Source organism: Tyto alba, unplaced genomic scaffold (assembly GCF_018691265.1).
Source record: "Tyto alba isolate M040663 unplaced genomic scaffold, T.alba_DEE_v4.0 Super-Scaffold_30, whole genome shotgun sequence".
NCBI classification, from domain to species: Eukaryota; Metazoa; Chordata; class Aves; order Strigiformes; family Tytonidae; genus Tyto; species Tyto alba.
Genome location: NW_024881305.1, coordinates 7,414,065 through 7,441,881, shown reverse-complemented (window position 1 = coordinate 7,441,881; position 27,817 = coordinate 7,414,065). Strand labels below are relative to the sequence as shown.

At 44.4% G+C, this 27,817-nt stretch overlaps 1 protein-coding gene across 4 annotated transcripts; it reads right to left on the bottom strand.

Moving 5' to 3' along the window:
• Window positions 1-461: 461 nt before the first annotated feature.
• HIPK1 (homeodomain interacting protein kinase 1) lies at window positions 462-26,652 on the bottom strand. 4 transcript variants are annotated; one of them, XM_032987269.2, is made up of 16 exons: window positions 26,396-26,652; window positions 24,697-25,774; window positions 18,976-19,099; window positions 16,634-16,753; window positions 15,779-15,865; window positions 14,751-14,935; window positions 14,251-14,413; window positions 13,657-13,879; window positions 12,655-12,776; window positions 10,960-11,094; window positions 8,259-8,401; window positions 7,902-8,084; window positions 7,110-7,325; window positions 6,599-6,837; window positions 6,074-6,210; window positions 462-5,089 (listed from the first exon to the last, which is right to left on the bottom strand). In XM_032987269.2, the coding sequence occupies exons 2-16, from the start codon at window positions 25,770-25,772 to the stop codon at window positions 4,604-4,606; spliced, it is 3,639 nt and encodes a 1,212-aa protein (XP_032843160.2). In that variant the 5' UTR covers window positions 25,773-25,774; window positions 26,396-26,652; the 3' UTR covers window positions 462-4,603. The 4 variants fall into 4 exon arrangements, with proteins under 4 accessions (XP_032843160.2, XP_032843163.2, XP_032843161.2 ...); XM_032987272.2 differs by having other exon boundaries at window positions 6,599-6,723; XM_032987270.2 differs by having other exon boundaries at window positions 8,259-8,398.
• Between the last annotated feature and the right edge of the window lie 1,165 nt (window positions 26,653-27,817).

Sequence of the window (27,817 nt, the reverse complement as noted above, 5' to 3'; positions counted from 1 at the left end):
ACACAAACCACGGTGGTGGGAAGAAGCAGCTTTCCACCGGGGATGGTCCTGACCCCAGCGGCAGCCGCAGAGCCCCAGGGCCCCGAGCCCCAGGGCCCCTGAGCCCCCGGGCCCCCAAGCCCCCGAGCCCCCAAGCCCCCGAGCCCCAGGGCCCCGAGCCCCCGGGCCCCCGAGCCCCCGGGCCCCCGAGCCCCCGAGCCCCCGGGCCCCCGAGCCCCCGGGCCCCCGAGCCCCCGGGCCCCCAAGCCCCCGAGCCCCCGGGCCCCCGGGCCCCCGAGCCCCCAAGCCCCCGGGCCCCCGGGCCCCCGAGCCCCCGGGCCCCCGAGCCCCCGGGCCCCCAGCCCCGGTCCTGCCGCCGCCGCCCCCAGGGAGCCGGCGCTGCACCCCGCTGCCGGCAGCAAGTGGCAGGATGCGCCAACAGCCCTTTTCCACCCCTTTAATAGATCAAGTGGCCACATGAATAGAGTACAGAAAATTAACCCTTTTTATTGATGCATTGCAATTGTTCTACATTTTTACCATATTATGTAGAAAATACTTAAAATACAAGCTACTTTGTAAAACCAAAGACAAACATTGAATCCAAAGATAAACTATGTTTTCACAATGGACCCTTTTCCCATATAGTTAGTATTAAATTTTTAAATATCTATTTCTTTTGTTAAAATGATTTTTACATACCCCCTAAGTACATCAGCAATACAAACATAGATCAGTAATTGTCAGAAACTACCTGTATCTAGCGGCTTGTAAAAAGGAAGAGCACAACCATAAAAGAAAGTTAAATTTTACACAGTAACTAGCATATCAAATACATTTAATAAAGTAGGAATTCCATTGCAATATCAAGGATTCAAGCAGAAATACTAACATTACATATAATGTACTGCTACATGTAGTGAGATATATATTTCAAGCTGAATCTGAAATCACACATTATATAAAGTTTAGCAACAAACAACCATGTGGACATGCGGCACCATTCAGAAGTTTAAATAAAAAAGAAAGAAAGCAGGGCTGTGCCAATCCTGTCATTTAGAAGCAATTTAGTTTCATGTACTAAAAGAAATTGCTGAGTCAGAGGTAAATTACCGCATCCCATCAACTAGGTGCTAAGCAGGAAAGCCTCAGAAGTTGCCTCTGCGGTGGCTATCACAGCTGCGACTACAGGTCAGGTAGGAGGAACACCTGATTTAACAGTTCAAGAATCACACAGACACGTCTAGATGGGACCACAGTTATCAAATATTCAAAAGGTGAATCCCAAACTAGCTTCAAAAAACCTAAAGGACTCAAATTTCTATTCAGAGATGGCACATTTCTTTACAACATATGTGTAGCGGCTCTGACGACGAGGGGAGTCAATTCTGTAACCTAACTGGAAGGCTGGATATGCAAGGGGAGAAGGGATGTATCTCCTTAGAGCAGACTACAATATGCTTCAGGTGGGCAACACATACTGGGATCCGCCACACTTGTGCAGCCAGCGCCGAGATGAACATCTGGCCCTGCTGGGGTGGGGGCTGTTTGCTTGGTTTATGCCGGGTATCACAGAGGAATTTCAGGGTAATCGACAACTTGTTTTAAATGGAGTATGTTTCATTTCACCGATGTCACTTCCACCTCATCCTCCTTGTTCCAATACTTTTGGAAGCTTGGGACAGTGGAAGAGATGACACCATGCTTTGTGAATGTATGTGACTGGGTTCTGGTAGGTAATAGGGACCCTGAAGATAAGTGGTCACTTAAATCTGCTTTTCGGGCGGCAGGTTCTCAATATTATTAGCAGATTTTGCTAGAGGTCTTTTTTTCCTGTTAGAACTTAATGGGAAACACTTTACTATTTGTGAAACAGGGAATAACGTTTTCCTGAAACACAGCAATTGGAGCTTGTTTTGCCTTTCGATGGAAAGGCACAACTCTGTACCCAAGAGGTATCTCAAGGGAAGTTCTCAACACAAGCAATGTAATATGGAAAAAAGTAAAAAAGTGCCTACAGCAACAAATAGCATCGTTTACACCAATGATGTGGCATAGCAAGATCAGTTGGATATCCGCACACTTACAGAAGTGCTCTGACTAAAAATACACTGAACAACGTCGCTAATGCTACCGTCCAGTTCCAAAGTCCTTGATCCCTCTATCAAAAGAGATGCCAAACCTTTAACAGTTCATTAATATCAGGTCAGTCCAGACTTTCTTCTGTCAATAATGTGGAATTTCAGAAATTACTTTTGCACTTCTTGTCACATACTGGTCAGAGAACTGGCCTCTTTTCCACTGGGACGGAACATAAACTGGGATTCAAGGTTACCAAAACCTCTTATTGCTGCAGTAGTATGACCACTCCAAGCCAGTTTATCATCCATTTGGACAAGATACTTTATCTACGTACTGAAGATGAGAAATAATTCCTAGTACAAGGGACCCAAGAAAACAACATGTAGTTTAAAAACTGCACTGATTATCCAAAATGAGTATTTCCTCTGAACACTAACTAGGGCTACAGCTGACAAACCTTCCCAAAAACTCCACATTAGCAGTAGCATTATAAAACTTTTAAATGATATTATGTGCTTTACAGCAGGCTCTCTTTGGTATAAATAATCTATCACCAAGCTAGCAATATTTTACAAGAAATGTCTGCTATTAACGTGGGGGGAAGGTAAGGTCATACTAATCTAATAAAAAGTGATTGCACATATTTAATCACTTCTGCAATATTAGACTAAACATTCCAATGCATTCCCAGCACTACCTTATTCGAAATGCACTGACAGACATCTAACAGTACATGTGCCATTTAAAGGAAAAGCTTTAAGGAAACATCGCTTCACTCCGAACAAAAATGTAGCTTTTTATGACAGCATTAAAACTGAGAACAACGCACCTATGCAACATACTGCTGTTCTTGCTGTGATAAGCTTAGTGAATTGCTTCAATTCGACGGGGGCTTGCTGGTCCCTCATAAGGCAAGCTCACTGTAAACTCTAGTCACACTACATCATCATTTAAGGCACTACAATAAGGGGACACACCAAACAACTCTTCATCACACATACCTGTGCAAAACAAATCAGAAGGTATCCTTTTCTCTCACGAAGCTCTACTCCTCTCTCAGTGCTACAGTGATGAGCTCTAACCATTGCATTATATCACATACATTCCAACATGAATCAATTCATTTTGGTTTAAATACAAAGGATACATCAATTCCATCCCCAGGAACGTATAAGAATTAGACAAACACTAAGTACAGAGTTCAAGTATAATCACTACACATTTTGATTACGAAGACAGAACATTTGGGGTTAGCAGGAAGTTTTGCTTGTTATATTTTTCTAATCAATATGTACATATTTCATTTTATGTAAAATATTAAAACACCACCAATACAAAACTTCTAAAATAGTTTTAAATTCAGTAATAAACTTTAAAATCTGGATTTTTTTTTTTCCTTTTTTCTTTTTCTTTCTCTTTTTTTTTTTTTTTTTTTTTTGTGATTCCTACATGCATGTACTGTATACAAGTCTTATTAAGAGCGCTTTAAAGTAGCTGTTGACATATCCAGGAGGATACGCTCACAGGAGTATAAAAAGCTGTACACATCAATACAGTGATGTTTCATTGTATTTCAAATTCAACTCCCTCCTAAACGAATCACGTGAGGAAAAATATTAAGAAAAACAGAACAAATAAAAGCCCTGTGCTTCTGTGAAGGAATCCAGCTCCGTTATAGGGCCAGCATCTAATGAGCTGCAGAAACCAAATTTTAGCGCAATGCTGCACTATTCACTCTCAACTGAAGACTACAGCGTCCTGACAAAGCTGCTGAGTTCTGTTACACAGTGAGATCTTCAATACAGTTTGAAAAATTTAGAAGGATTCTGCAATGAATGCAATAAAGATTCAGCTGTGCTATGGAGGCACAGAATTTTCAAGAGAAGAAAACAGATTTCAGGGTTTACACGGACTCCTGAACAGATAATGTTGCTAGTACGAGGCAGCTGCCTCTACCAGTCTTTAAACAAAGCAGAGAAATAAACAAAAAACTTTGACAGGAACATATAGGGAGATGTAATGGCTTTTGCAGAACCAGCAATTTGTTAGAGACAAAGTGAATTAGATGACAAATGTTAAATATTAAACTTGATTTTGAAACTGCCCCAGCAACATAATGAGATAAACGTGCATTACATTTTTAGTGGCAACATGGATTTGTGCAAGCTGCTAAAATATAATCTGCTAGTCTTTTTGTTTAAGTTATACAAGTTAAAAAAGACATCAGGATCTGTCTTTCCAAGACACTGATTTTCTTTCCTCTTTTGATTAGCACAACAGAACAGTTTTAAATAAATGTGACCATGAACTTTTTAAAAGCATCTATAAAAAGTAAGTAAAATTTTAAAAACTGAATTAGTGACCCTCGTACTGGTAACAAAGCATGCTGCTCAGTTAGTGACTGAACTCACTGGAGACATTTTTGAACAACATACAGCCAGATCAGGGAGAAACAAAAACCAAGCAGTCGTTACCAGGTAAAGGTTCACCTGAAATCCTTCTCCAACCTCAGGCCTATTGCAGGACAGTGCTTTACTAGGAACTACAAGTAGGAGTACTGGTTGATCTTTGTAGGGCTCAGCGGATATCCAGTGTAAATAGCAGATCCTCTGGAAGCACCAATATAGGACTGGGGGGCAAACTGGTGTTGGTACTGGGCAGGCGGAACGTTTGCAGAAGTCAGCAGGCTTGGACCAACACTCACGGGGACCTGGTGAACGAGTGTGCTGGGGTGGGCAGCGTACGTGGTGTGGCGCGAGGAGCCCTGAGGGGAGAAGAGGTGGGCGATGGAGGTGGTGGAGCCCAGCGTTGCAGCGGTGGTTGGAGCGTAGGTGTACATGTGCGGCTGGCTGGGGAGGTGTGCGTTTGCCGTTGCTGCTGCCAGGTGGGGATGCACTGGGCTGCTGTGCTGGAAGGTGTAGGGAGCCTGAGAAATAGTTGACGTGAGGGGTGCCACATAAGCTTGCTGCCTACGCAGGACAGCATTTCCACTTCTCTCCTGTGAGGCCAGCACTGTTGTTTGCTGGTTCTGCAGGGAGAAGAAGCAAGTCAGGTTAGTGGCTATCCTCAGGGAAAAGTGCAGTGGCCAGGAGGTGAGCAAGGAGGGGTTGGCCAGTCTCCCCGTCAACACCTCCGTTCTAGCTGCAGGATGGACCCTTCTGCAGATTCTCCCTTCCCAGCTCTGTGAAACCCTCACATCAATGCAAGAAGGGTTACTGCAGTTCCACTGAGACAAAGTAGAACTACGGTCGAGTTTCCCCTACAGCAGGATCAAACTGCCACACCTGGGGTACCACAGTACACAGCTGTACGAGTGCAGGCAGGCCCTAAGACTGACCCAGCCCTTGAACTCCTCCCACGTCTACTCTTCTGCACCTCAGTGGGAGCAGCAGCAGGGCTGCCCCATTTTAGCACAACAAAGCCTGTCTTCTCCTCATGCCAGAAATGAGCTGGAGGTGTAACACTTCCTCTCTTCTGAAAGGCTACTGCAGCTTGACTCAAAGATCAAGAGTAGGGACACAAATTGAAGCGAAACCGATCTCTAAAATTTTCAAGGGGAGTCAGGTGCTAATTGTTAGTTTGAGAGACAAGGTCCAGCCTTTATCTCCTGGACAGGCCTTTGTGAGATCTGGAGAAGGAAGGTAAAAACCAAAAGAATCTCATTGTACTGTTGAGTGCCTTCAGCACTACTCTAATTAGTGGCAACAGTGACTCACAGGAAGAGAGGTGTGACTAGGAGCACAAAGAAAGGATATAGACATAACTGTGCCTCCTTCTCCTGCCCTCTGGTACAGGGACAAACTGCTTGTCCTGAGAAACCTCACCTATACTCCCTGTGGAACTTACCCTACCCTGCAGAGCCACAGGACAGAATCAGCTTCAAAGAATTCATGAAGTAGCAGCCACTGTTCCTCTTGCAATCAATTAATTTGCCCTGCCATACAGCACAGTGTTTCTAAAGCAATTCTAAAGCCTCACGTTCAAAGGTCAGCAAGAGTCACGCAGTGCTTACCTGGCTGAGATTGAGAGGCTGCACACCATTCGTTACCACGCGGTGTGAGCGGTACCCGGTAGGTGTTATACAGCATCCTGATGACTGCCCACTCACAGAGGCCACTGGCTTGGTCTTACTGGTGCTGCTCAGGATGCCTGAAATATTTCAGAAGCTTAGTCCGTTCTTTCCTCTCACAAGCCAACACTGTGCTAACCAGCTGAGGTAACCGAAGAACACACAGAGGCTATTTCCATAACAGCCTTTTCTTCAATTATGACTTAAAATCTGATTGTACAAGAAATCATCAGGTATTTTTACAGATCTTTCTAAAACGCAGCCAAACATGTATGAAAGGTAAATCTATCAACGAAACTGAAAGCAGTCCAAGGCTTGAACTCTCAGAACAGCAGCTGTGAAACCTAAAGCTGCTGAAGACCCAATGAAGATAGTCCAAAACTGTGAGGACAAAGCTGTCAGGGGTAAGACAGCATCTGAGCCTTGGCAAAACCTACTGAGCACCGTGACCTGTGCGAGCACACCTACCTGAAGCCTGGGTAGCTACAATGCAGTCATTGAGCTGTGTTTTCAATGGCGGCACAATGATAGTCCGGGAGCTGGAGCTGTCAGCCGCTCCTCTACCGGGCAGCTCCAGGGCACCGCCTGTACTCCTGAGAGAGGAAAGGGGGTCTGTGGCATAGGGGCTGCTCAGGGAGGAGTCGGAATCAGGGGAGTCATTAACAGTAACGTAGCTGATGACATTGGATCTCTGCTTCATACCCAAACTGCAGGGGGAAAAAGAAAACAGACGGGAAACATTCTAGCTTTTCCCACAAGATACAGGAGATCTCCTGGCATCTCATACCCCCCCTTCCTGTCAGATGAAATCCTCATTAACTAGAGACACAAACAGCACGGCAGACATCATACAGGATATTCTGTCCTAGGCAGTGCTGCTTAGCCTAGCCAGGGCTCTGCACATATGTTCTCTACTCTCCTTGATGCCTGGGCTGAGCTCAGGACAAATCAATGCTGGCCACCTAAATGAACTTCCTACCTGGCAGGTTTGTATTTGCTGTCCTCTTCCTCATCAGTGTCGCTGCGAATGGTGATGACACTGACGGGTGGGCTTGGAGTGTCTGGGATCACAATGGGCTGGTGCTGCTCCTGCACGGGGACGAGCACGTTGGAAGAGGAAGAGGTGGAGCGCAGAGGACTGCTCCCAATGAGCGAGTAAACTTGGGAGGGCACAGTCTCTAGAGTTGAGCTGGGCCTGAAGGAAAACCAAAGCAGTATTCAGCTACACATCGGCAGGCTGGGACAAACCAACGCCAGGATTAAGAACAGACAGGCTCCAGCAGGCTGGAGCACACACATAAAAGGAGAAATATCTTGAAATACACAAAAAGAGCGACTGTGCAGACACTCATACAGGAGAGTGCCACAGAATGCAGCCCCGAAGGGACCAACATGCCCGGTGACGTTCTGAACAGGACTGAGTCATCTGAACCCTGACAGAAACCTGCCACCCCCTGTTCAACAGATGTCAATTCTGCCACTTGTACTGCCATGGCACCAACACACCCTGACTCTGTAAAACCCTGCTTTGACCAGTACAGTAAAGCATTTGGTCATCCATGTTCCTTGCACTCTCACTGAAATTAGTATCACTCATATCAGTGACTACAGTACAGAGACTTTTTCCAAGGCATCTTTAAAAGCAACTGTAGCACACTAAAAAGTTACACAGACAATGCCTCTGTGATCAGAAGACTGTTTTTTCACACCAGAAAAGCAACCTCCACAAACACACTCACAGTCTCTCTAGGACTGGGAAAGGAAGCCTTACTTGGCTGTGCCTGTTGCTGGCTGCTTGTTCTTCTTTGCTGGAACGTTGCTGCTTTGCTGCTGCCTAACAACATGAGCAACTCCAACATTCAGAGGTTGCGCTGCAGCTAACGTCACGTGGTTGGTCAGTAGTGATGGCTGTTGCATGAGAGTGCTGTACTGATTGCCATGGGAATGCGCATTCCTGGAGCAGAAAAAAAAAAAGACCCAAATCCCATGACTACACTGCATGAATCGCAAGCTGCACCGAGCCCCTGCTGCCTTCTGGAGGGAAGGCAGAGGTTCTGTGCACTGCAGGCAGGACTGCGGTGGCACATACTCCCACTCGGAACGGAGTCAGGCCCTGTGCAGACCCTACCTCCAGTCAGCTAATTGCTGGCTGCCGCCGATCGTCTCTGGAATCACAGCCGCCGGCTGAACAGAGTTGTGCAAAGCAACCCCTGGGAGCTGCTGCCAGGTGGAAGGAAGCAGTATCTGCTGGGTTCCCCCAGGCCAGGCCTGCTGCAAAACAACAAACAGATACACAGCTTCACTAGATTTCAGTTCCTACAGGCGGAGGGAGAGCTATTTGTTCCAAGCAATAAATGCACTCGTGTAGATTGTTAGCTTGCAGAGATAACAGCACATCATTGCACTTTCTCAAAAGGTCTCAGTACAGTAAGAGAACAAGAAAACCACAGAACCAAGCTTCCCCTGACACTTTGCTAACCTTTTGTATCACGGATGTCACCTGGGGAAAAGAGCGTTAATAACATACTGCAGAATGCAGCCAGATATTGTCCTGCCAGATGCAGCGTAAGTGTTCAGGACTGCTTCTGCATAAAAGTTTATGCACGCTGCTCTGCTGAAGGATTCCAAAATACGAAGCCAATTTGGCCCTTTTGGTTTTTATGCCTTACACAGCACTCACACTGAGAAAACTGAGACAGTGTTATTTGTGTGGAAATTCACCCCACCTCAACTGCAGAATTTAAGAAAAGCCACACCGAGAGAAACATTTAGTTACAAGAGAGATATGTGAAGATATTTTCAATTCATTAGTATTATTAATGTTCTTGTCCAAATTGACAAAATGCTTTTTTTTCTGGAAAAAAACCCAAACAAAAATAACCAAAACAAATTTGGCAGTACAATATTTCTATGATTTTGAGACTATATGGCTCTCTTTCCTGCAGTTTAAACTGCAAAACCATAAACATCTGCTATTTTAAATAAAGTATTTCTGCAAGTAACAGATCTACTTCTTACAAATACCAGTTCCAAACAAGAAGCCTTCAAAGCAGAGAGCTGCTAAAACCTCTGCCAACATAAGCAGAATAATATTAAAAAAAAAAAAAAAAAAAAGAGAAATATGTTAAAAGTCACACCATGCGTCTTTCCAAAAGCCAACACCTGCACGAGACAAAGCAGAGAGTTTAATACAGCAAGATATAAATTCCCAATGAGAGGCAGAAATCGGGCCTTCCAAGCGACGAACTGTTTTGACAGAGGAAGGACAAAAATATGCAAAGCTTAGCAAATGGCTAATGCAAACTCAGGGGAAGCAGCAAGGGAGAAGTGTCGGAAGCACTAAAGGTGAGCAAATTCACGCCAAAGGCTCCCAGAATCCAAACAGAAATAGTAAGTCCTCCAGAGAAACTCAGAATCCAGGCTCATAGTCTGGAGACAGCTGGCTCTGATCTCCACTGCTGTACAGGGGAGTTGAATGTCAAGTCCACTGCACACACACAGGAGAATAGAATTTGCCTGTTGAATCAAAAGCTCAATACACTTTTGAAAACATCACTGACAACTAACTTGTGTCCCAAGCTCTGCTACAGTCACCCCTTGCCGTTTTCAGAGCCTAGATTGCAGCCTTTCAGCAATCAAAATTCAAGAGGAGGAAAGGAGATACATCCCTGGGTCTGTTTAGCTCAGAGCTGTGACCCACGAGAATCCCACTCTCCTGCCTTCCCATCCTCAGAAACAGGTAGCAGTTAACTTGGTTCAGAAGAACTCAAACGAGTGGGTTTTAATTTCAGTACAGGTATGACTCGAGCAAATTCCACTTCAGCAGAGGTCTCCCTCTTGGAAGAAAATGACACTCAAACTACCACTTTAAAGCCACAAGAAACAACATGGTTCACATAATGGAATGTGCTTTGAAAGACATGTGAGAATACCAGCACTTAAGTGCACTGCAATGTTTTCATAAGCTTCACTGATCTGATTCTGGAGTTTTACAATGACTTCTTTGTGGCACTTGCAAAGCTGTTCTGAGGCAGGTGCCAGAATACAGAAGAGGACAATTTTGAAAACATACGCTTCTTAAAGGTGTGTTTATTCCCTTCCCCCATCCTTTTAAAAAATTGTTCCAAATAGCTTAAAAGCTAGCTATTGCCCTTTTGGGTACTAGAGCTCACCTTTAATTTCAACCAAGAAATACATATGAACTGAAAGTATCTGTGAAGAACAGTATCTTTATCTGGATGAAGCAAGCTACCTGTGATTGGCTATAAATAACAAAAGGCCAGAAAATTACTGTCAGTGTTCAAGAGAGGTAAGAGAAATTGACTGCTAAAGCAATACATTAAAGAATTTGCTATCATTAGATTTTAGTCTGTGCTTAATGACCTGAAACATTTCTACATGCAAAGCAGCTTTACACGTGTCGAAAACAAAATCTGTAGCTAACTTGCCAAGTAGTTCAAATTCTGGCCATCCAGGTACCTGTAGCAGAGTCAAGCTAAAGACTGATTCCTTTGTATTCAGCAATCAAAAGGCAAAGATAGGATAGTAAGCAAAGAACAAGAACAATTATAACTCTTCTACAGTATAGCTTAGAAGAGTTTTATAATACTAGGCTAGTAAAAAGTAATAGTCAATGGATCTGGATTCTTTACAGAGCCACACTAAACGTCAGAGTCAGACAGTGCTTCAGCAATGTTGGGGAGGAAAACAACAAGACATTAAGATGTAGCAAGAACACAGCCACAAGATGGCACATGCTTCCATGCCCTCTGCAAGTCTAAGTTAAAACAAAAACTCAGTTAGTGAACACAATCAAGGGAGGCAATTACCAGTACTGCAGCCGTCTGTTCTACTAGCGCTGGCCGGCCGGCTGCGCAGTTCAGAGTAAAGGGGACCGCATACTGCGGCGTGATGGTGGCTACTTGAGGATGAAGAGTTGCTACCATTAGTGGTGTACAGCTTCCCTGAAATGTAGATCAGGCAGTGAGTGAAACACACGTACTGAGGCAGGATAAGTGGGTTCAGCAATAGGGCCAGAAAAGGTTTCACCTCACTGGCATTCTATGGTGCTTGAGCAGACTCCAGAATTGTAATGGATGCAGTGAAACCAACACCCAGACTCTCCAGGCATGCTCCTCTAAGCAGTTACATGTCCCTGAAGGGAACACAGGCACAGGGAATCTCGGAACAGGATCTCTCCGATGACACAGTTAAAAAGTAAAAATGAAATAGTATTCAGCTACTGATGCTGTACTGGGACCCAGAGAGCAAGTTACACTACACACGCTGCATTAGACACAGCACAAACTGCACCCCTAGCAGGACACAGCATTTACTCTGGTACCTCCAAATTCACATACAGTACTCTTGGAACAAGATAAACTAAGGGATTTCACAGAAGGCACGGTAAGTCTTTTGTATCATGAAAGAGCAAAGTTATCTGTGATGAAACTACCGAGACACATATTAGTCCATCAAATGTATAATTAAAACTAGATTCTCAGCGTACAATTTGCACTCTTGGGAAAAGCAGGGTTTGGATTCAGGTGGGCCTCTGCTTTTTGGATACTGTTACCTGTATAATTATGCTAAACAAGCCAGAGATCACAGAATGCCAGCAAAATTATTTGGATCGAACAATCTAAAAAATGCTCCTCTACAAGTAGGTCAGTAAGTACAATATAATGGCTGGAGAGTACAACTAATAATGTGCTAATGTCAGCAGAAACTAAAACTATGCAAATAAATTGAAGTGTACTTAATTATAAAGGCTATTACAATTTTTCAATGAATAAAACCTGTGAATCACTGGGCATTCACTATATATTAAAGCATTACTATTTGGAAATAAAAATGTTTTCATTTATGACACATTACTAATCTTTAAAACGTAGTTTTTTAGAATTATTTGTGAATTTTGCTATCACATATTGTTTAAACTGCAAACAACAGAAATGGGTATGTCATTGCTACACATCAATTCACACTAACAATATAACTAATTGAGAAGGATTCAGAAATTATTTTGTTGATTTAAAGATGAAATTTAAACATGAGTAATTTGTGTTGCCATTTCTGTTTACTGGGATCTTGCTTCTCAAAGAAATTATTTCTTCTAAAATTTGCTGCCATTTTTAAGTGTAGGCAAGTGTAGGTACACCACTACCTAGAAGGCAGTACACACCCACCAAAAAATACAGCCTGTTTTTAGCAGCTGACAACTATGTATTTATTCCCATGATTACATCAAATTCCTAAAACCAGAGAGGCACACGACAAAATAGTTTAGACTTCAAATACTCAAGAAAAACAAAACAAGAAAACAGTCTTACAAGTGATCTGCATTTAACCTCTCAGAGTATTCTGAGACCCCTCTGCATTCACCCCAGAACCAGAGGGGCAAGTCAGGTTCTCCTGCACAGTGGTAGGAATTGAAATTAACTTAGTGGGGGTTTTTTGGGGTTTTTTTTGGTTGGTTGGTTGGTTTTTTGTGTGGTTTTTTTTTTTTTTTTTTTTTTTTTTACCTGTGTGAGAACTCCAGACTGGATCTGCAGTGGCTGTGCTGCAGGTGCTTGTGGTACAATTGGGACAGCATTCTCCATTCTTACTGGGAACCCAGAATGCTTTGTAGTTGCCTGAAGTCCAGCTGTGGAGGACAAGAATACATCAGCACTAAGCTGCTTTATTATTCTTTTTTAGTTTCTTTCCAAAATCAAATTCCTACCAAGCAAGGGCAGAAGACAGGGTCAGATGAAGAGAAAGAAAAGCTATTCCCTTTGACAAAAGCATACAAATAAAACACCAGCTGAAGTAAATATTTCTGCAGTCCCGGTACGCCAAAGGGCAGTATGACGGACAACCAGGCCTCGAAAGTTTGGCTCTGTTCAAGTCCATAGTCTTGTTTTTAGAAACGCAGGTAACACAGACATCTAATTATATATTGCCTGAGATTAAGTTCAAAGTTCAAACCTTACACTATCAGCTCCCACTTCATATAACCCTCCATACTAACACAATCCAGATAGAAGCATAAATGGAGAACTTTCAGGGTTAACAGCGCTACGCTTGTGCTAACCTCACTTATTTGTAATCTGTGACAGTTTGTTGCTAGCAAACTACAGAGCTGCATCAGTGCTTGCGAGCTGAGACTCAACGACCAGATATTCGCTTCTGACATACGAAACGTAGCATGAGACTTTCTTATTTTCAGATAGGTCTGGCTTCTGTGTTCACTGCTTTCTGTGGAATGCTGATCTGTTCAGTTTGGGGGGGGGAAAAACTGGTTGAGCAACCAGATGAAGACTGCAACCTAGGCAAGGCAAGGTACTGTCACCTGTTCAAGCATGACCTGGAAGAGAACCAAACTGTCTACACGTCTGACCTGATTCTGCACTTAGATCTGATGCAAGAGCACTGCGTGACATGCAGAGAGTGGTTTTCTGTACTTTTCCAATTTAGTGCAAATTGCCAGTTCTCATGTCTACCTAACTGAAAACACAGTATCATACAAAGGGCTTTCCGCTTACTTTGAAAAGCCGGGGGACAAACAATGAACGTTTGCTGGAATGGGTCAGCCTGTGTGCAGATCTGGGTGGTTCCAGGTTGCAAGGAAACACTCTGTTGTGCCACTCCTGCAACTGGTGCTGCAGATGATGGGTACAGAGCAGACTGATAGTTTAGCAGTGAGACGTCTGAGTTTGCCAGGGAAAGAGTAGCAGCAGCAGTAGAATTGGAAGCCAATACACTGGCCTAGGAAAAAAAAAAAAATATATCAGATTTATGAATAGTACGTGTTATAAAGCAAACAATAAGAACTATCGGTATTATACCATGAAGCAAACACCAGGAAGAGGTTTCAGGTAAAAGTTGTCTTACAACACAAGAGAAAAAACATGAATTGCAACAACTTCACTTACATTGCTGAACTGAAAGGCAAATATGATTTGGTGAAGTAAAGAGACTGCCTTGGTCTGTTTTGGAAAATTAAATTTCAAGACAGACTACAAATTCTGGAGAGCAATTTAAATATAGTATTTTGCAGAACAGTATTTGGCCTGAAGGCACAAAATTAGGCTACTCCTTTTCTTTGATTAGTATGTAACAACTGAAAGATGCTATACCTGATTGTGTACTGTGTTGAGCTGGTTGTTAAAGCTCATTGTCAGATTTGTGCTTGTATTGGGAGCAACATGAGTCGTGAATGGGCTCTTAATCTGATTCACTGTATCATACATGTTCACTCTTCGCTTGCAGATCTCCATATTCTGAAAGCAAGACTTCACGCTGAAACAGAATGACAGAAGGAAAATATCAGATATGTAAAAGCAGTACAACAGAGACATGACAGATTCCCAACTTTATGCACATGCCCTTAGGTTTAGGTTCCCTTTTAAAAAAAAAAAAACAAACAAAAAAAAAACCACAAAAAAACAACAACAACAAAGAATGTCCTAAAACATGAAAAGGAAGCTTATGAACATTCCATTCCTTATACATGCCATTGCTATTTTCAGATCAGCCAGAAACTGCAGAAAACACCATAGACAGAGAACAGAAAAGTGCTATTCTGTGTTTTCAGTAAGTCCTCCTGAAACAAAACAAGAACTCTAAGGAAGCCTACTGATTACTGTGTGGGAAATCCAGTAGATGTGTCATTGTAACAAAGGGATGGTTCAAAGTCTTCAGTGGAGTAACTCTCTTATCTGCATCAATTGTCAACATTTTCTTCAACAAATCAATATATTCCCTTCGGTCAGCCTTCTCTGCCAACATGTCGGTCCCTTCTAAGTCCGTAGACATATTCACCTTGAAAATAAAATGGGAGTAGTTCACGCAAATATCTAATTAATTGCTACCTAACAGTTCAGTAATTTCACATCACGCAGAAATATTTATTAAGCACTTTGTCCCTTAGCCAGTTTAATTTTAGGTCCTACAGCAGTAACACACAACCCTTCCCTTGCTCATTCTGTAAAAGGAAGTCAAACTTACACATGGCATTCTCATCTCAACATGAAGTTGGTCTATTCAATAGGCATCAGCCAGGCTTCATTCTCCACTGCCTGGCAATACATCCTCCTTTTTTGTGTGGGACTACAAGAGGCTAGCAAATCAGAATGTCAAAATTCTGCATTCTCTGCACAGTTGTAAAGTGGTGATAACAGCTACAAAAGCAACAGAGAATTGAGACCAATGTATTTAAGATTCAAGGCCTCATGATATTAACACTCACGGTATTCTTTCATTTTACCTCTGAAAACAGAATGAAAACATAGAACAATCTGACAATTCCTGTCAACATTTCCAAAGTCCAGTAAGAGGCCTAATCCTATGAACGCTTCTGGAGGGGCTCAGCTTTCCTACTGCTCGACCACTTCTAGTGATAACAGGCCAAGCACACTTGTTGTGTCTACTGGATCAAGGCCTAAGAAAAAACCAAGACATTTCTAACAGCTTCATAATTAACATTCTGATAGTTTTTAATAGGGTGATTTCTGATGCAAAATGGCACCATGGCAAACCTACACCAGTGTACTCAACAACATGTGGAAGAGAACTGCTCCAGCACAGAAGCCTCATTTTTAGAGATCTCAACATTGTAGGTAATGAATATGATAGTTATATGTGTGTTACAGGATCTCCACACACCTGTGCCATATCATCCAAACAGTTGAATATATATTTCCGAGCTTCTTTTGATTTTATTCCTGTCTCCAACTCATGTTCTTCTGGGGTCTATAAAAGAAAACTTTTGTTAATATAAATGAAGATATCACATATGGATAAAGAAAAAGCAGCAAGAAAAGCTCTGAGCGAGGTGATCTTTTGCCTGCTTTAAGACAAATCACATGCCAGTAGGGCCAAACCAAAACAGCCATGGGTTCTCGTTTCCTCAACTGGAAAGACCATTCATTGCAAAGCTGAATTAACAACAGGATAACTTCATTTCAAGGCTTTGTTAGGTAGTGCATTAGCCAGAAGAACTGAAGATTTCTGATTTAGGAAGAGAAGAGGCTATAAATATTTTAAATCCCTCTTTTACAAAGAAGAAAGTCAAAATCCCCTTCCTTTTGCTGCTCAGCTTTAAAGGCAAATCAAGCGTACATCTGATTCTTTCCTGTCCTCTGCCAATACATAGATTTCTGTTAAACTAACAAAGATCATCATGAAATAGTCCCTATTTTACTCTTCGTATTGTCAGGAGATGACAACAAGATGACACACTTCACGAAGACTGAGCAGGCCATAATAAGTAACCATTATCTCAATTACTTTAACACCCACTCTTTGCTGGTACTATCATGCACAGCTGCTATTGTTAGATGAGTACCAGGAGGTCTGTACAGTTTCTGAAAGGAAATACACAAATCTGCTACATCTAAAATGGCATTTCAAATCCAATCTTCACTCAGAATGTTTTCAGAGCACACTAAAACTAGGTGTGAATTTATATAAAGTCCTCAATGAACAAAACAGAATTGGGAATTAAAAAGACAGACAAACCTTTAGCCTCCACAGTGGGTATCCCAAATTTGGATCTCTGTTAAAAAACCTGCTTGTTTTCGTTCCCGCACTGAGAAGATACTCCGCTGGAAGGCCTTGAGTTTGTGAAATATAACGAATCTAGGAAAGAAAATTAGAAGAATGAGGACTCCCAATATAAAGAACTCATGGCTAATGGAGTAATTATCAGCCAGGTTTGTTCACAGCGGTTAAGAAATAACCTGTAAATAAAGAATGCCCACGTAACTGAAACTGCAAAATTAAAGGGATTATCTCAAGTATTTATAAGGATACTTAAGTTTTTCAATTATATTATCTGCAGAAATTTTAGGTTTTAAATACATTTTATTTTATGGATATATTTTTTGCCCAAGTATATGTGAGCAGACTGTGAATTTTTGAGACATAGATAAAGCAACACCAATAGTCTTTAATATCAGCAATGTAGGAAGTACACATTTGGAGAGAAAAACACCACAGGATTTATAATGCATGCATATATAATAAAGGCTTAAGTATCAAAGCAACATTACTGTGACTGGCTACATATACTCTAGGCGCATGACTTGAGAATAATGTCATGGCAAAGCTCTCACTGACCAAGGGAGCAAGACCAGATCTCTACTATAATCAGATTCTTACATCTTCAAAAACATTTAATCTACTCTACATGTAACAAAAAAAGGGCTCAGAATTTTGAAAAATGCACCTGAATACTTGTGACGCTATCAGTAAGACACTGGAAAAGAGCTAACATAAAAAGGTATGCTCCAAAGGAAACAAAATACCAAGTTATATAAAAACACAATAAGCTTTTTAAATGTTGCCCAGTTGCTAACACCATCTGCTCTCAAGATGTAGGGTGAGAAATACGACATCACCTCTGTCATGACTCTCCCCTCAAAAGAGTCCGTTTAAAAGTGTAAGAAAAACCACTGTCAAGTCTGGAAACAGAGTGTTAAGGTAATTAGGTTTTGCTCCAATCATCAATGAGAGGTCCTTTAGCATGTCTCATTTCTTATTTGCAAAGCACTTGCTATTCCACTGTTCCAAAACAGCTGAATGCTGTGGGGGGCTTAACTCACTGTTATAGCTTTCGATCCTTATGAATTTATTGATCCACTTTTCATTTATGCCAGTGTGGAACTGAAGTGTCTGCAGGTGATTATTTTTTTTGCACCTACACCAATAGTTCAGCTAAGACTTCTGCTATTTTTATGAGACATAACTCTGCTTTACAGCAAAAAGGTGTTTAAAAAATAATTGTAAATCCCACCCCAGCCCACGAACTCATTCCTGGAGAGGTCCTTTCACAAGTTCTGCTGGAGCTTTTACTTGCTGCTGCAGAATCTCATAAAACATGAAAGTAAGTCATCCCTAGTTTTCAAGAGCAATTCAGTTATCAAAATCAGCCACATGAAGTCACACCTCATGCTCCCTCACAAAGGACTGCAAAATCCTGTCTATTGAGCAATGACAAAAGCACCTCCTCCCCACCCACCTACACGAGTAGATAAGGTTCTTAGAATTACACAAAACTCAGTGTGCAAGGAAACCACCATGTTGTGCCTCAGTTATTTTCTAACTCATTCAGGTACCACTGTGTTTCCTTTGGAAATTTACAGTGCTGGGAAGACATAAGACATTAAGTTTTCAAACTTAGTAAGTTTTCATGTATTTTATCACATAAGGAAAACTAGACCATGCATTGTAACAAGATACCACCATAAAAACCACAGTGGAAAAGTTACCCTCAAAAAAACCTCTCATACAGAATTTTTGTCCTTTTATAGGCAACTGGCTAGCCCAGGTAATAATGCTAACTATCCATGGAAAGAACTAATTAGATGCCTTTTTAGACTCTTGCCCTTGTATTTCAGAGTCAGCTTGGGGCTCACACTTTGCATTAAAAATGAGGGCTGCTGTAGGTATTAACAGGACAGGAATGATAGGCTTGCTCTGTCTCCACATGGAAGAACTGCCCTCGTGGTGAAATTACAGAGGGCGTTTCAAGTCAGGACACACTCCTCACTTCTGTTTTGACAGGAAGGTATTTCAACAACTTTTGGGTTTGGAATCCAGGGGGTTAACTGTAAATTGACACTATATGTTGGATTACTGCATTCAACTCTAGTTAAAACAGAGAACTCCATGCTCTCCTGTACAACGACACAGACAGGCAGGCAATGGGAATATCACAGAGGGAAAATGAATTTAAGATGACAGACAACAGCGATTTGTACTAGATGAAATGTGACTTAGGACACGTTGGGTTCAGAGGGTCCAAAACCAGACCACTGTGGTTTCATCTGAACATCCCCACATCCGCCCCGCATTCTCACCTGATCATACTCAGATGCTCCTGGGTACAGAGGCCAGCCTAGAAACAGCTCAGCTATCACACAGCCCAGTGACCACATGTCAATAGCTTCGCAGAATGGTAAACCCAGTATGATTTCAGGAGCTCTGTTGGGGAAGGGAAGGAAAAAAAAAAAGGTAAAATCTTCAACTCTGAAAGCATGCAGTCCTCCTTCCCTATAAATCGCTCTGGATAAGCCCCTCCTTCTCTCCTCCAAGCACAAGTAAATCTGTTAAACTATGTGATTCACTTTAAAGCAGAGGATGTTTCTTCAAGTGGCCTAACAGATCCCAACTTTTTTTATTGCTTTGTGGCACAGCTGGATTTGTTTTAATGCCATGGTGCCCTCCAATGCCCAGATGGCCTTTATGCAACTGTGATCTGAAGTTACTCCTCCAGGAACCCATTTAATTACACCTGACAGCATGTGTGGTGTGAGGTGTCCCTGAGCCAGAGCACGACCGACCCTAACTCAATAGTGAAGAAAAGTTCTGGCAAATGGTGCTCAGACTTTTCTCACAAGAAGGTCTCAAGATCCCAGGCAATCAGCTGCAGAAGGCTGATAGTTTTCACATGGAAAAGAACAGCACCTGCAGAGCCAGAAAAAGGACCTCTTCAGAGAACTGCTAGGTTTCTATCAGTAGGTTTTCAGACAGGGTTTGTTTGTAGAGTTTCGAGTTTAAAATGGGAAGGAGAGAACACAGCTGGAGATTGTGACTGCTTTGCAAGGTTGTGTTACAGGTTTGTGTGCACTGAACCACACCTAATGCAAAATTTACCTGTCTGGCCTAGCCTTTATGAGGTGATGAAAAAAAAACTCAAACTCCAAGCAAGGTTTGCTTCTACAACAGGTTGGAATTTTGGGGAGATTTCTGTCTGGAACTGACTCATAACTACCAAAAGGATGTTTTAGTACAACTCTTCACCTACACACGGTTCTGAAACAAACAAATGCCATTCTGTCAGGCTAAATTCTGGTCATACATTTGCATACAGCATAAAACCCAACTGCTGCAAAACCCATGTGAGTTGGTGTGGGAATTCACTCTGGAAAGTACAGGAAACATGAAAACCTTGATCTTCCTCATGCCTAACTAATACAAGCGCAGAAGAAGACAGAAAAGTCCTAAACTCCAGGCTATCTATTTTCTGGTCATGACTTGGCTAGCACGCCCCAGTTTTTGCGTGACATTTCTTGTGTTACAGTATGGATATAATACTGTTGGTAAAACAGGCCTTGAAATCAGTTCTCATCTTTCTACAGAATTCTAAAAAACAGGGTTTGCATAATGTACAGGTGTCAAGAGATCTGGCGCTTACCTTCCTCAGCTGTTCAGCCTGAATGTACCTCCCAACTGTTTGTACGTGGCAAGAAGTGACTCTCCAATTAATCACCCTTTGTGTCATGGTGACACAGATACAGCTTTTGTTTTAGGTGACTATACAATTACCATTAGCCAGTCTCCAAAACAAATGCACTCATTCCAGTTGCCCAGGCACAGTGCCCCTGAGAAAGCATAAGACCTATCAAAAAAGACAGACAGCAGAACCAGCTGTTTGCTGCAGTGAGGTCATACCCATTCTCTATCATTCAGCTTTAAAGCAAGGAGGTTGTTCTATTATGTCCAAGCCCCACTTAAATAGAGCCATGATCTATCTTTAGTAATCAGAATAATAGATTGTTTAAGCATTCTGACGCTTGCTCTACTTGACACTGATCCATTTCTGACTTACTGTTTGTGCATCCCTGGCAACAGTCAACTTTGGAATGGCTTCTCATATGTGAAAATATAAAATGATTATGCAAATATGATTAGTATCTGATATTTGGCTGCTAAATGCCCTGCTAAACATTTCTATTTTAAAGAACTACACTAGAACAGATCCAACTTTCTATAGGCTAACAGGTGCAAGCAAGAGGAATCCATTTCTGTAGTACTTTGGTTTTCACAAGCAGAGCAAGTACGATGCAGTCATTCACACAGGATTTTCAGAACCCCGTGTGCCGTTAGTCTACAGTACAGTCATCACTGACAAGCTGTACTGACCCTCTTGATTATCCTACTTATGCAGGAATTTCCAATTCACACAGGACCCAAACCTGTCATATAAGGAACACTGCGTGCATAAGTTTCCTTGGTTTGGACTGGAAAATAAATGAAAATGTAAGTGGCTTGTGGAATATGCAGAGCATGCTCATCCTTCACAAGTGCATTAAAAAATCCCACCAATTCTAATGGGAAGAGAGATTAGTGTCAAAAAAAGGCTGGATGAGATACTTTGTTAGTCCTTAACTACACGCTAGAATAGACTTGGGTATTTTGAAACCTCAGTACCAAAATGATAGCAAGTTGAACTCTGTGCATTTTATTCCCAGAAACTTAATAAATGAGCTTCTCACAAGCCACCTGATTTCATTCCGATTGCAGGACAGAGCTGGTGAATCAGAATCTCTCTCATCTCCTTTTACACCACTATAATTAGCGGCCTTATGAGATGTGAGTTGAAACAGGACAACAGGCAGAGGCCACTTCCATAGCTGGTCTGTCAGAGATTAAAGTGATTTTACAATCTTAAGCTCTTTGAAATAGAAATCAACAACATTCATTCTTTGCATACACGCTTGCCAAACTCTGACTTCCAAAGTTGGCAGATACGCTCAGGCACTCTCAGAAGAGAGAGGATTCACAGCAGTAGTGGAAAAATCTGAGACTTACTTTTTAGCATTTCAAAACACAACATGTTTACACATGGCTCTTCAGCCCTCCCCCTTGTGAAGAATGATGGTAACATGAAGCTTGTACAACTGCAACTAGCAACGCAGTGAATAACGCGATCACCACTCGGAGCTGGATTAGCAAGCAGAGAATTAAATTTGGCAGCATGTGCTGCTGCTTCCCAGGCCAACATGACTGGGACAGAAGTAGGTCATGTAGCCCAAAGCAGAGGTAAGAAACAGATACTACTGTACTCTGGAAGCTCCCTCAACACTCAGTGCCCCCTTCTCACGGCCCAAGTTGTTCAATCCTTCATCTTAGTCTGTTCAGTTTGCTAGCCACCTCTCCACTGACCCAGGAAATATCAGGAGGCAGAGACCTAAGTGAGACTCACATGATGGCTATACTTACATACAACATAGGACACGAGTAAACCCCACTCTCTGAACATCAGTCTTCCCAGAGATTTTTCATTTCTGCAAGCTGTCTGATTCCTCCTATTGTTTATCCTCCCCAGGGAGGACAGAAGCATCCATACCCTTCCACACCTGATGTAACAAGCGTATACTCTGGTTTTCAGGTCAGGAACTACTGCTAATAGATCTCAGACTGCCATAGAAACTAGTCACTGCACACAAGCACGACTGCCAGAGTTCCTCTACTTCTAGCCCATGCCTGGCTTTGGAGCCAAAGAATTCTTCATGGGCACTTCTACTCACACTTTAAGTCAACCACATCATGGCAGTAAAACTGCCCTACTTGACTGGGTCACTTTTGGACACTGCAGAGGCAGCAGTAATGCCTGTGGAGGGAGGGAACCTGCCTCAGCCTCCACACGCTTGCCCTGACAAACCACCTCCCAACTGGATGCATGGCTCCAGCAGTGCTGTCGAGACCGATGCAAGTTGTCCAACTGCCAGAGGTACAATCAGAACCTGCAGTGCGCAGGGCTGTTGGACAAGATGACCTCCAGCAGCAGTGAGCATAATTAATACAGGGTTTTTCCTTCCTTCAGGGTGTATGTATTAGAAAATTCACCTTACAATATCCAAGTTCAGCTGGTTTAGATGTCTCTACAGGAGACAGAGGTTACATGAGTGCCAGTAACGGGTATTAAAAACAAAAAAGTGAACACAGAACAAGAAGTTTATTTTTAACACCTGACAGAGAACCAAATGAAGGATTGGTCTATACTGTTTTACTGAAAAAATTTCCAAATTAGAACTCATCTGAACACTAATTTAATGTGAATATGGTGGAAGCAATTCAGTTCTCCCACAACAAGCTGGTTTCTACACCATCTCCCTAAGTTCTTACATTATGGATTTTACTAATCATCACCATTAAACTAATTACATATCACTAAGTATTAGACTTCCACACAGCAGCATTCTTCACTTCAGTCAAGCAGACAGTCTCAAGCGCCATCTAATCTCATGTTATTTGCCCTTCTGGCAGTGTCCGTTGCCCCGCGTCAGGGAGGCGGAAGTGGCTTGGAGTTCAGCGCCGCACACACAGACGAAGCAGAGAGCTTCCCTCCCAGCAGCCCCTTTAAGATATTTATCATCCCTTGCCGCTTTAGCCTCAGCCAAATCTGGTGTTTGCGATTTCCAGATAAACTGGAAAGCACTATATGCCTCCTCAGACTGCTTTGCTCACATGTGTTGCAAGTCAGATAGAGCAGATTCTCGATCAGTGGTCACCTCTTTCAATGCACCAACTACAAAACCGATAATGCAGTTTACACAGCAAGCATTTTAACAGAGCTATGGCACAAAGAAGACAACTGTGTTACAAAAAATAACAATCAATAGTTTAGAATTGGAAAGATTTGTGCCAAAAAGCTCAGTGAAGATCATGAGGAATGGATTAAGAAGAGTCTGTATCACACGAAAGGAATGGCACAGGAAGCTGGTACTCTGTGTTAGAGGGAGTAAAAAAAAAAAAAAAAAAAACCAAAACCCAAACAAAGGGGTCAAGGATACTGGGAATATGAGGAAAGAACAGAACAAGCCTACAACAAGCCAGGGCTTTAAACTGAAGCTAGGAGGACAGGAAAGACATCAAACAGGGCAGAGACACAGGGTGGGGTGGAGTGTCTCAAGTCCTCTGTCTCGTCCCAGCTGGAAGGACTAGATACTAGTTAAGTTTTGCATCAAGTGAGCTCACATTCCACTGAAAGCAACCCTGACAACACAGACTTCTTCATGTCCCTTTGATGCCAGAAATTCTTTCTGCATCCATTTATTGACGTCTACTACTACTTATATTGAAATACACAGTATTAACAGAACCAAGATGGAGGAATAATTGAAAGAAAAAGCACAGCTTGCTTTGGCTACAGTTTCTGAGATTTAAAAATTTTTGCCCACAGTTTATTTTTAATTCTTTGGCAGAAAACATTTTGCTAAGGGAAGCACAGATCTAGCTCATCACCGTTTTAAGAGAGCTACAGGTCTCATGAAAACGTGACTTGTCAAGGGTTGACACAGGAAGTCATGTTCTCGTGAACTGGGTTCAGACAAAGATGGAAGCAGAAGAAACAGGATAAAAAGAAATCCGCATCTCTTTGACTTCTCTCCTTTTTAAATGAACGTGGTTAATGGACTAAATTCAGATCATGGCAAACGATCCAAAATGCACTACTTACTAGTAGCATACTGCTTCCCCGGTTTGCTACTTCATACATCATCACAAACCAGCAACAGGGTAAAATCAACTTACTGCACTAATCGGGGGTAAAAGGAAGGTATTGGACTGCCTATTATGTCACACTTTCAAAGCAGAAGTTTTCTTTATTTACACACAAATTTCAGAAGAAATCTCCACAGTGGATAGGCTGATCACTTCCTCCTCCCCCTCAACTGGGATTAGACCTAATGGCAGAAGAGTTAAATATTTGTAGAAGCAAACCCCTGGCACCCCATCAGCATCAGTTTTGCTTTGCTCGTGCAGCGTAAGAAAGTGAGCCTTGTGTCCGTACTTACCTGTAATAGCGCGACTGCAAGTAAGTGGAGCACACTGCTTTAGACACGTGGCTGGCTGAACCAAAGTCTATCACCTTCACTCTGTAGGGCTGCCGCGCAGGATCCACCAACATGATGTTTTCTGGTTTCAAATCGGCGTGTATCAGACCCAAGCTCTTTAACTTCATCAAGGCAGTAGCCACTTGCTGCAGAATTGGCCGAATGTACTTCAGTGGCAACGGACTGAACTTATTTTGCTTTAAAAAATCATATAAGTTCTGTTCCAGCATCTCAAATACAAGGCATGTATGATTCTTGTGTTGAAAGCACTCATAGGAGCGCACAAAGTTATATTCATCAGCGTTCTCACTGCTCAAGCGAGAGAGAATGCTCACCTCTATCTGGCCCTGCCTCGCATAGGAAGGATGGTTCTTCAGGATTTTGATGGCTACAATCTCCTTCGTGCTACGCTTCCAGCATTTCGCCACCTGCCCAAACGTCCCTCGGCCCAGGAATTCCAAGACCTCGTAGCTGTTTGTCATAGAGCACAGGATCTCATGCTGGACCAGTTGATAATCTCCTTCACCACTGGAACTGCTGCTTTTAGTGGTTACCGTGGTGGTTGTGGCCGCAGCACCCACCGCAGGTCTGTTTTGCAGCATGAGAGGTGGATGTTCCTCAATTATCTGTACACTACCGTTGCTGTCGACCTCTTCACTTTTCCTTTTTAATCCACATTTTTGGTATGGTTCCAGTAAAGAAACGTTGCTCCTATGTGTTAGGGTTTGGCTGCTCTGGAAGGACGCTGTTGCACTGCTGCCTGTGCTGTCAGCTGCTGTAACCACAATGTGCTCAACTGAAGGAGCAGGGAGAAGGAGGTTCTGGTCGTAAGCAGGGATGCTGAAATTGGCTACCTGATGAGAGGAGCTTGCTTGCCCTTGAGCTGCTGGGAGGTTTTTGCTGTGGGTATAATACTTGTCACTACTGCTCTGTCCTGAAACATCCCAGACAGAGGGCTCCACTTTGAGTTTCTTGGCACTGCAGAAGGCACTCGAGGATACTGACGGAGGGGAGAACACCTGCAGCTGTGAGGCCATACCTGAAAAGGGAGAGAACAACTCATTAGGACTGCTCAGTGGCAGCAGGTTGTGATGGAACAAGAACCTGCATGTGCACAAGGAACACAAGGACAAGTATTTTTCCAAGTGCGGTATGGAGCCCACGAGGCACCTCGGAAGGCAGCCTTCTGAACTGCTGATCCTAAGGGAGCGAGGCGCTCCGGCGGAATTACTGCACCTCACCGCCCTGCCTACAGCAGAGGCAGCAGACAGCTCCTCACCCAGCTTTCTAAAGGCAAATCCCAGAGCAAGCCGGGAAAGCAGTACCGAAAAACGGAAGGCAGCACGGAAGCGGGGACATGCTGAGAGAACGTGAAGACTGCTTCTCCCTGCCCGCCCCGCCTTAAGTGTGAGACCAGAGTCAACGGGAAACCTAAACAAGCCGAACCGGGGCAGCGCCCGCTGCGGCCCGGAACGCGCCCGCCCGCCCCGGGCCCCGCCGCCGCCCCGGCTCCCGCCGCCCCCCCGCCCCGGCGCGGCGGAAGCCCCTCAGCGCCGCCCGCCGCGTCCCGCCCGGAGCTGCCGGGGCGGGGGGGGGGGGTGGGCGGGCCTGCGCCGCGCGGGCGCCGAGGCCGTCCCGAGCCCGCCGCGCCCGCACTCACCGCCGGTGGGGGGTTCTCAGCCGCGGGCCGGACCTGCCTGGGGGACACACGGGGGTGCGAAGCCCCGCAGCGGGCGCATCATAGCCCCGCCGCGGCCGCCGGCCCGGCCCGCTCGGCCCGCGCCCGCCGGGGGGGGAGCCCCCAGGCCGCTGCCCCGCCGCCGGGCTCCGCCGGGCCCCCCCCGCCCGTCCCCGCCTCCCCCCCCCCCCCCGCCGCCGCCGCCGCCGCCCGGACCCCCCCCCCCCCCCGCCGCGCTCCCGCCGCGCCGCTCCGGGCCCCTCGGCCGCCCGCGCCAGACTGAGCCAGCCGAGCCCCGAGCCGGCCAGGCGGGCCGAGCGCCGAGCCCGCCCACGTGACCGCGCGCCGCCGCCGTGACGCGCGCGCGGCGGAAGGGGCGGGGCGCCGCCGAGGCCGGGCCTGGCGGGCGCCTGTGCCCGGGGCGGGAGCGCGGCGGGGACGGGCCGGCCCGGCCCCACCACCCCGGCCCCACCACCCCGGCGGTCACCCGCGGCCAGAAGCGACGAGGCGAGGCGCACCAGTGCCACTGCACCCCCGGGGCTCTAGTCCGGCCTCTCCCAGAGCCACGCGTACAGGCAGGTCTCAGTTTCCTTCCCAAAGCTTACAGTATTTGAATAATGTCTACGAATACTCTAACGACGCGTCCCAGAAGCTTTCACAGCCTCATATTTACCCTCACGGGAACAGCAGTGCAAACAACACGAACTCGTACCCTTTAATGAGTGCGGAGAGTCAAGGACAGCAGTTTGCATCCACATGGGGATGACCAGCAGAAAGAAAGAACATGCAATAAAAAACAGAATCAAAATACCTCGATTTCACAACTCATGTTAGATTGTTGTATGCTGAGACAGAGATAAGGTGAAAGATGGAGACTGTACCAGCCTGGCAAGAGCCACCACACGTCGTTCACCTTGGGCTTTGTGAGGCTGCGGGAAGCCCAGGCCCTTAACACTGGAGCATTCGTTAACGGGTCACAGCGACCCAAGGCTGAAGCAGTGATGCCGAGCTGGTGAAAACATGCTCACACATCCCTCAGTGTCACAGCACGTTTAGTAACAGCTTCCCTGAGGCTGTGACAGGTCCTGGTCCACTGACACACAGTGCCGAGTTCTAGCACTAAGCAAAGAGTGCAATGACCAGGGGTGGCTGTATGCTGAGTACCGAGTCACACCTGCCACACAAAAACCTGCGAGCAGAAGTGCCACTCTACTGATCCTTCTGAAACGCGGCAGGAAATTGGCCCCGAGACCACTGGAAGAAGCAAGACAAGCCCCAGGGAAGCAGGCGCTCTTGGGACGCTCCCCAGCTCCCCCTCCACACCGCACTGTGTTGGCTGGTCTCCCCCAGCACAGGCAACTCCGTTGCGACAGCTGCACCTCTGTCGCGACAGCCACAGGTCCC

What these genes read in the sequence shown, in the direction of transcription:
- HIPK1 (XM_032987269.2), bottom strand. Translation starts at nt 25,772, where the DNA reads ATGGCCTCACAGCTGCAGGTGTTCTCCCCTCCGTCAGTATCCTCGAGT. An exon ending in GAGCATCTGAGTATGATCAG is followed by an intron (nt 16,754 to 18,975) that starts GTGAGAATGCGG and finishes TTTCTTTCCTAG; the next exon opens with ATTCGTTATATTTCACAAAC. An exon ending in AGCAAATACAAACCTGCCAG is followed by an intron (nt 6,838 to 7,109) that starts GTAGGAAGTTCA and finishes TTCCCCCTGCAG; the next exon opens with TTTGGGTATGAAGCAGAGAT.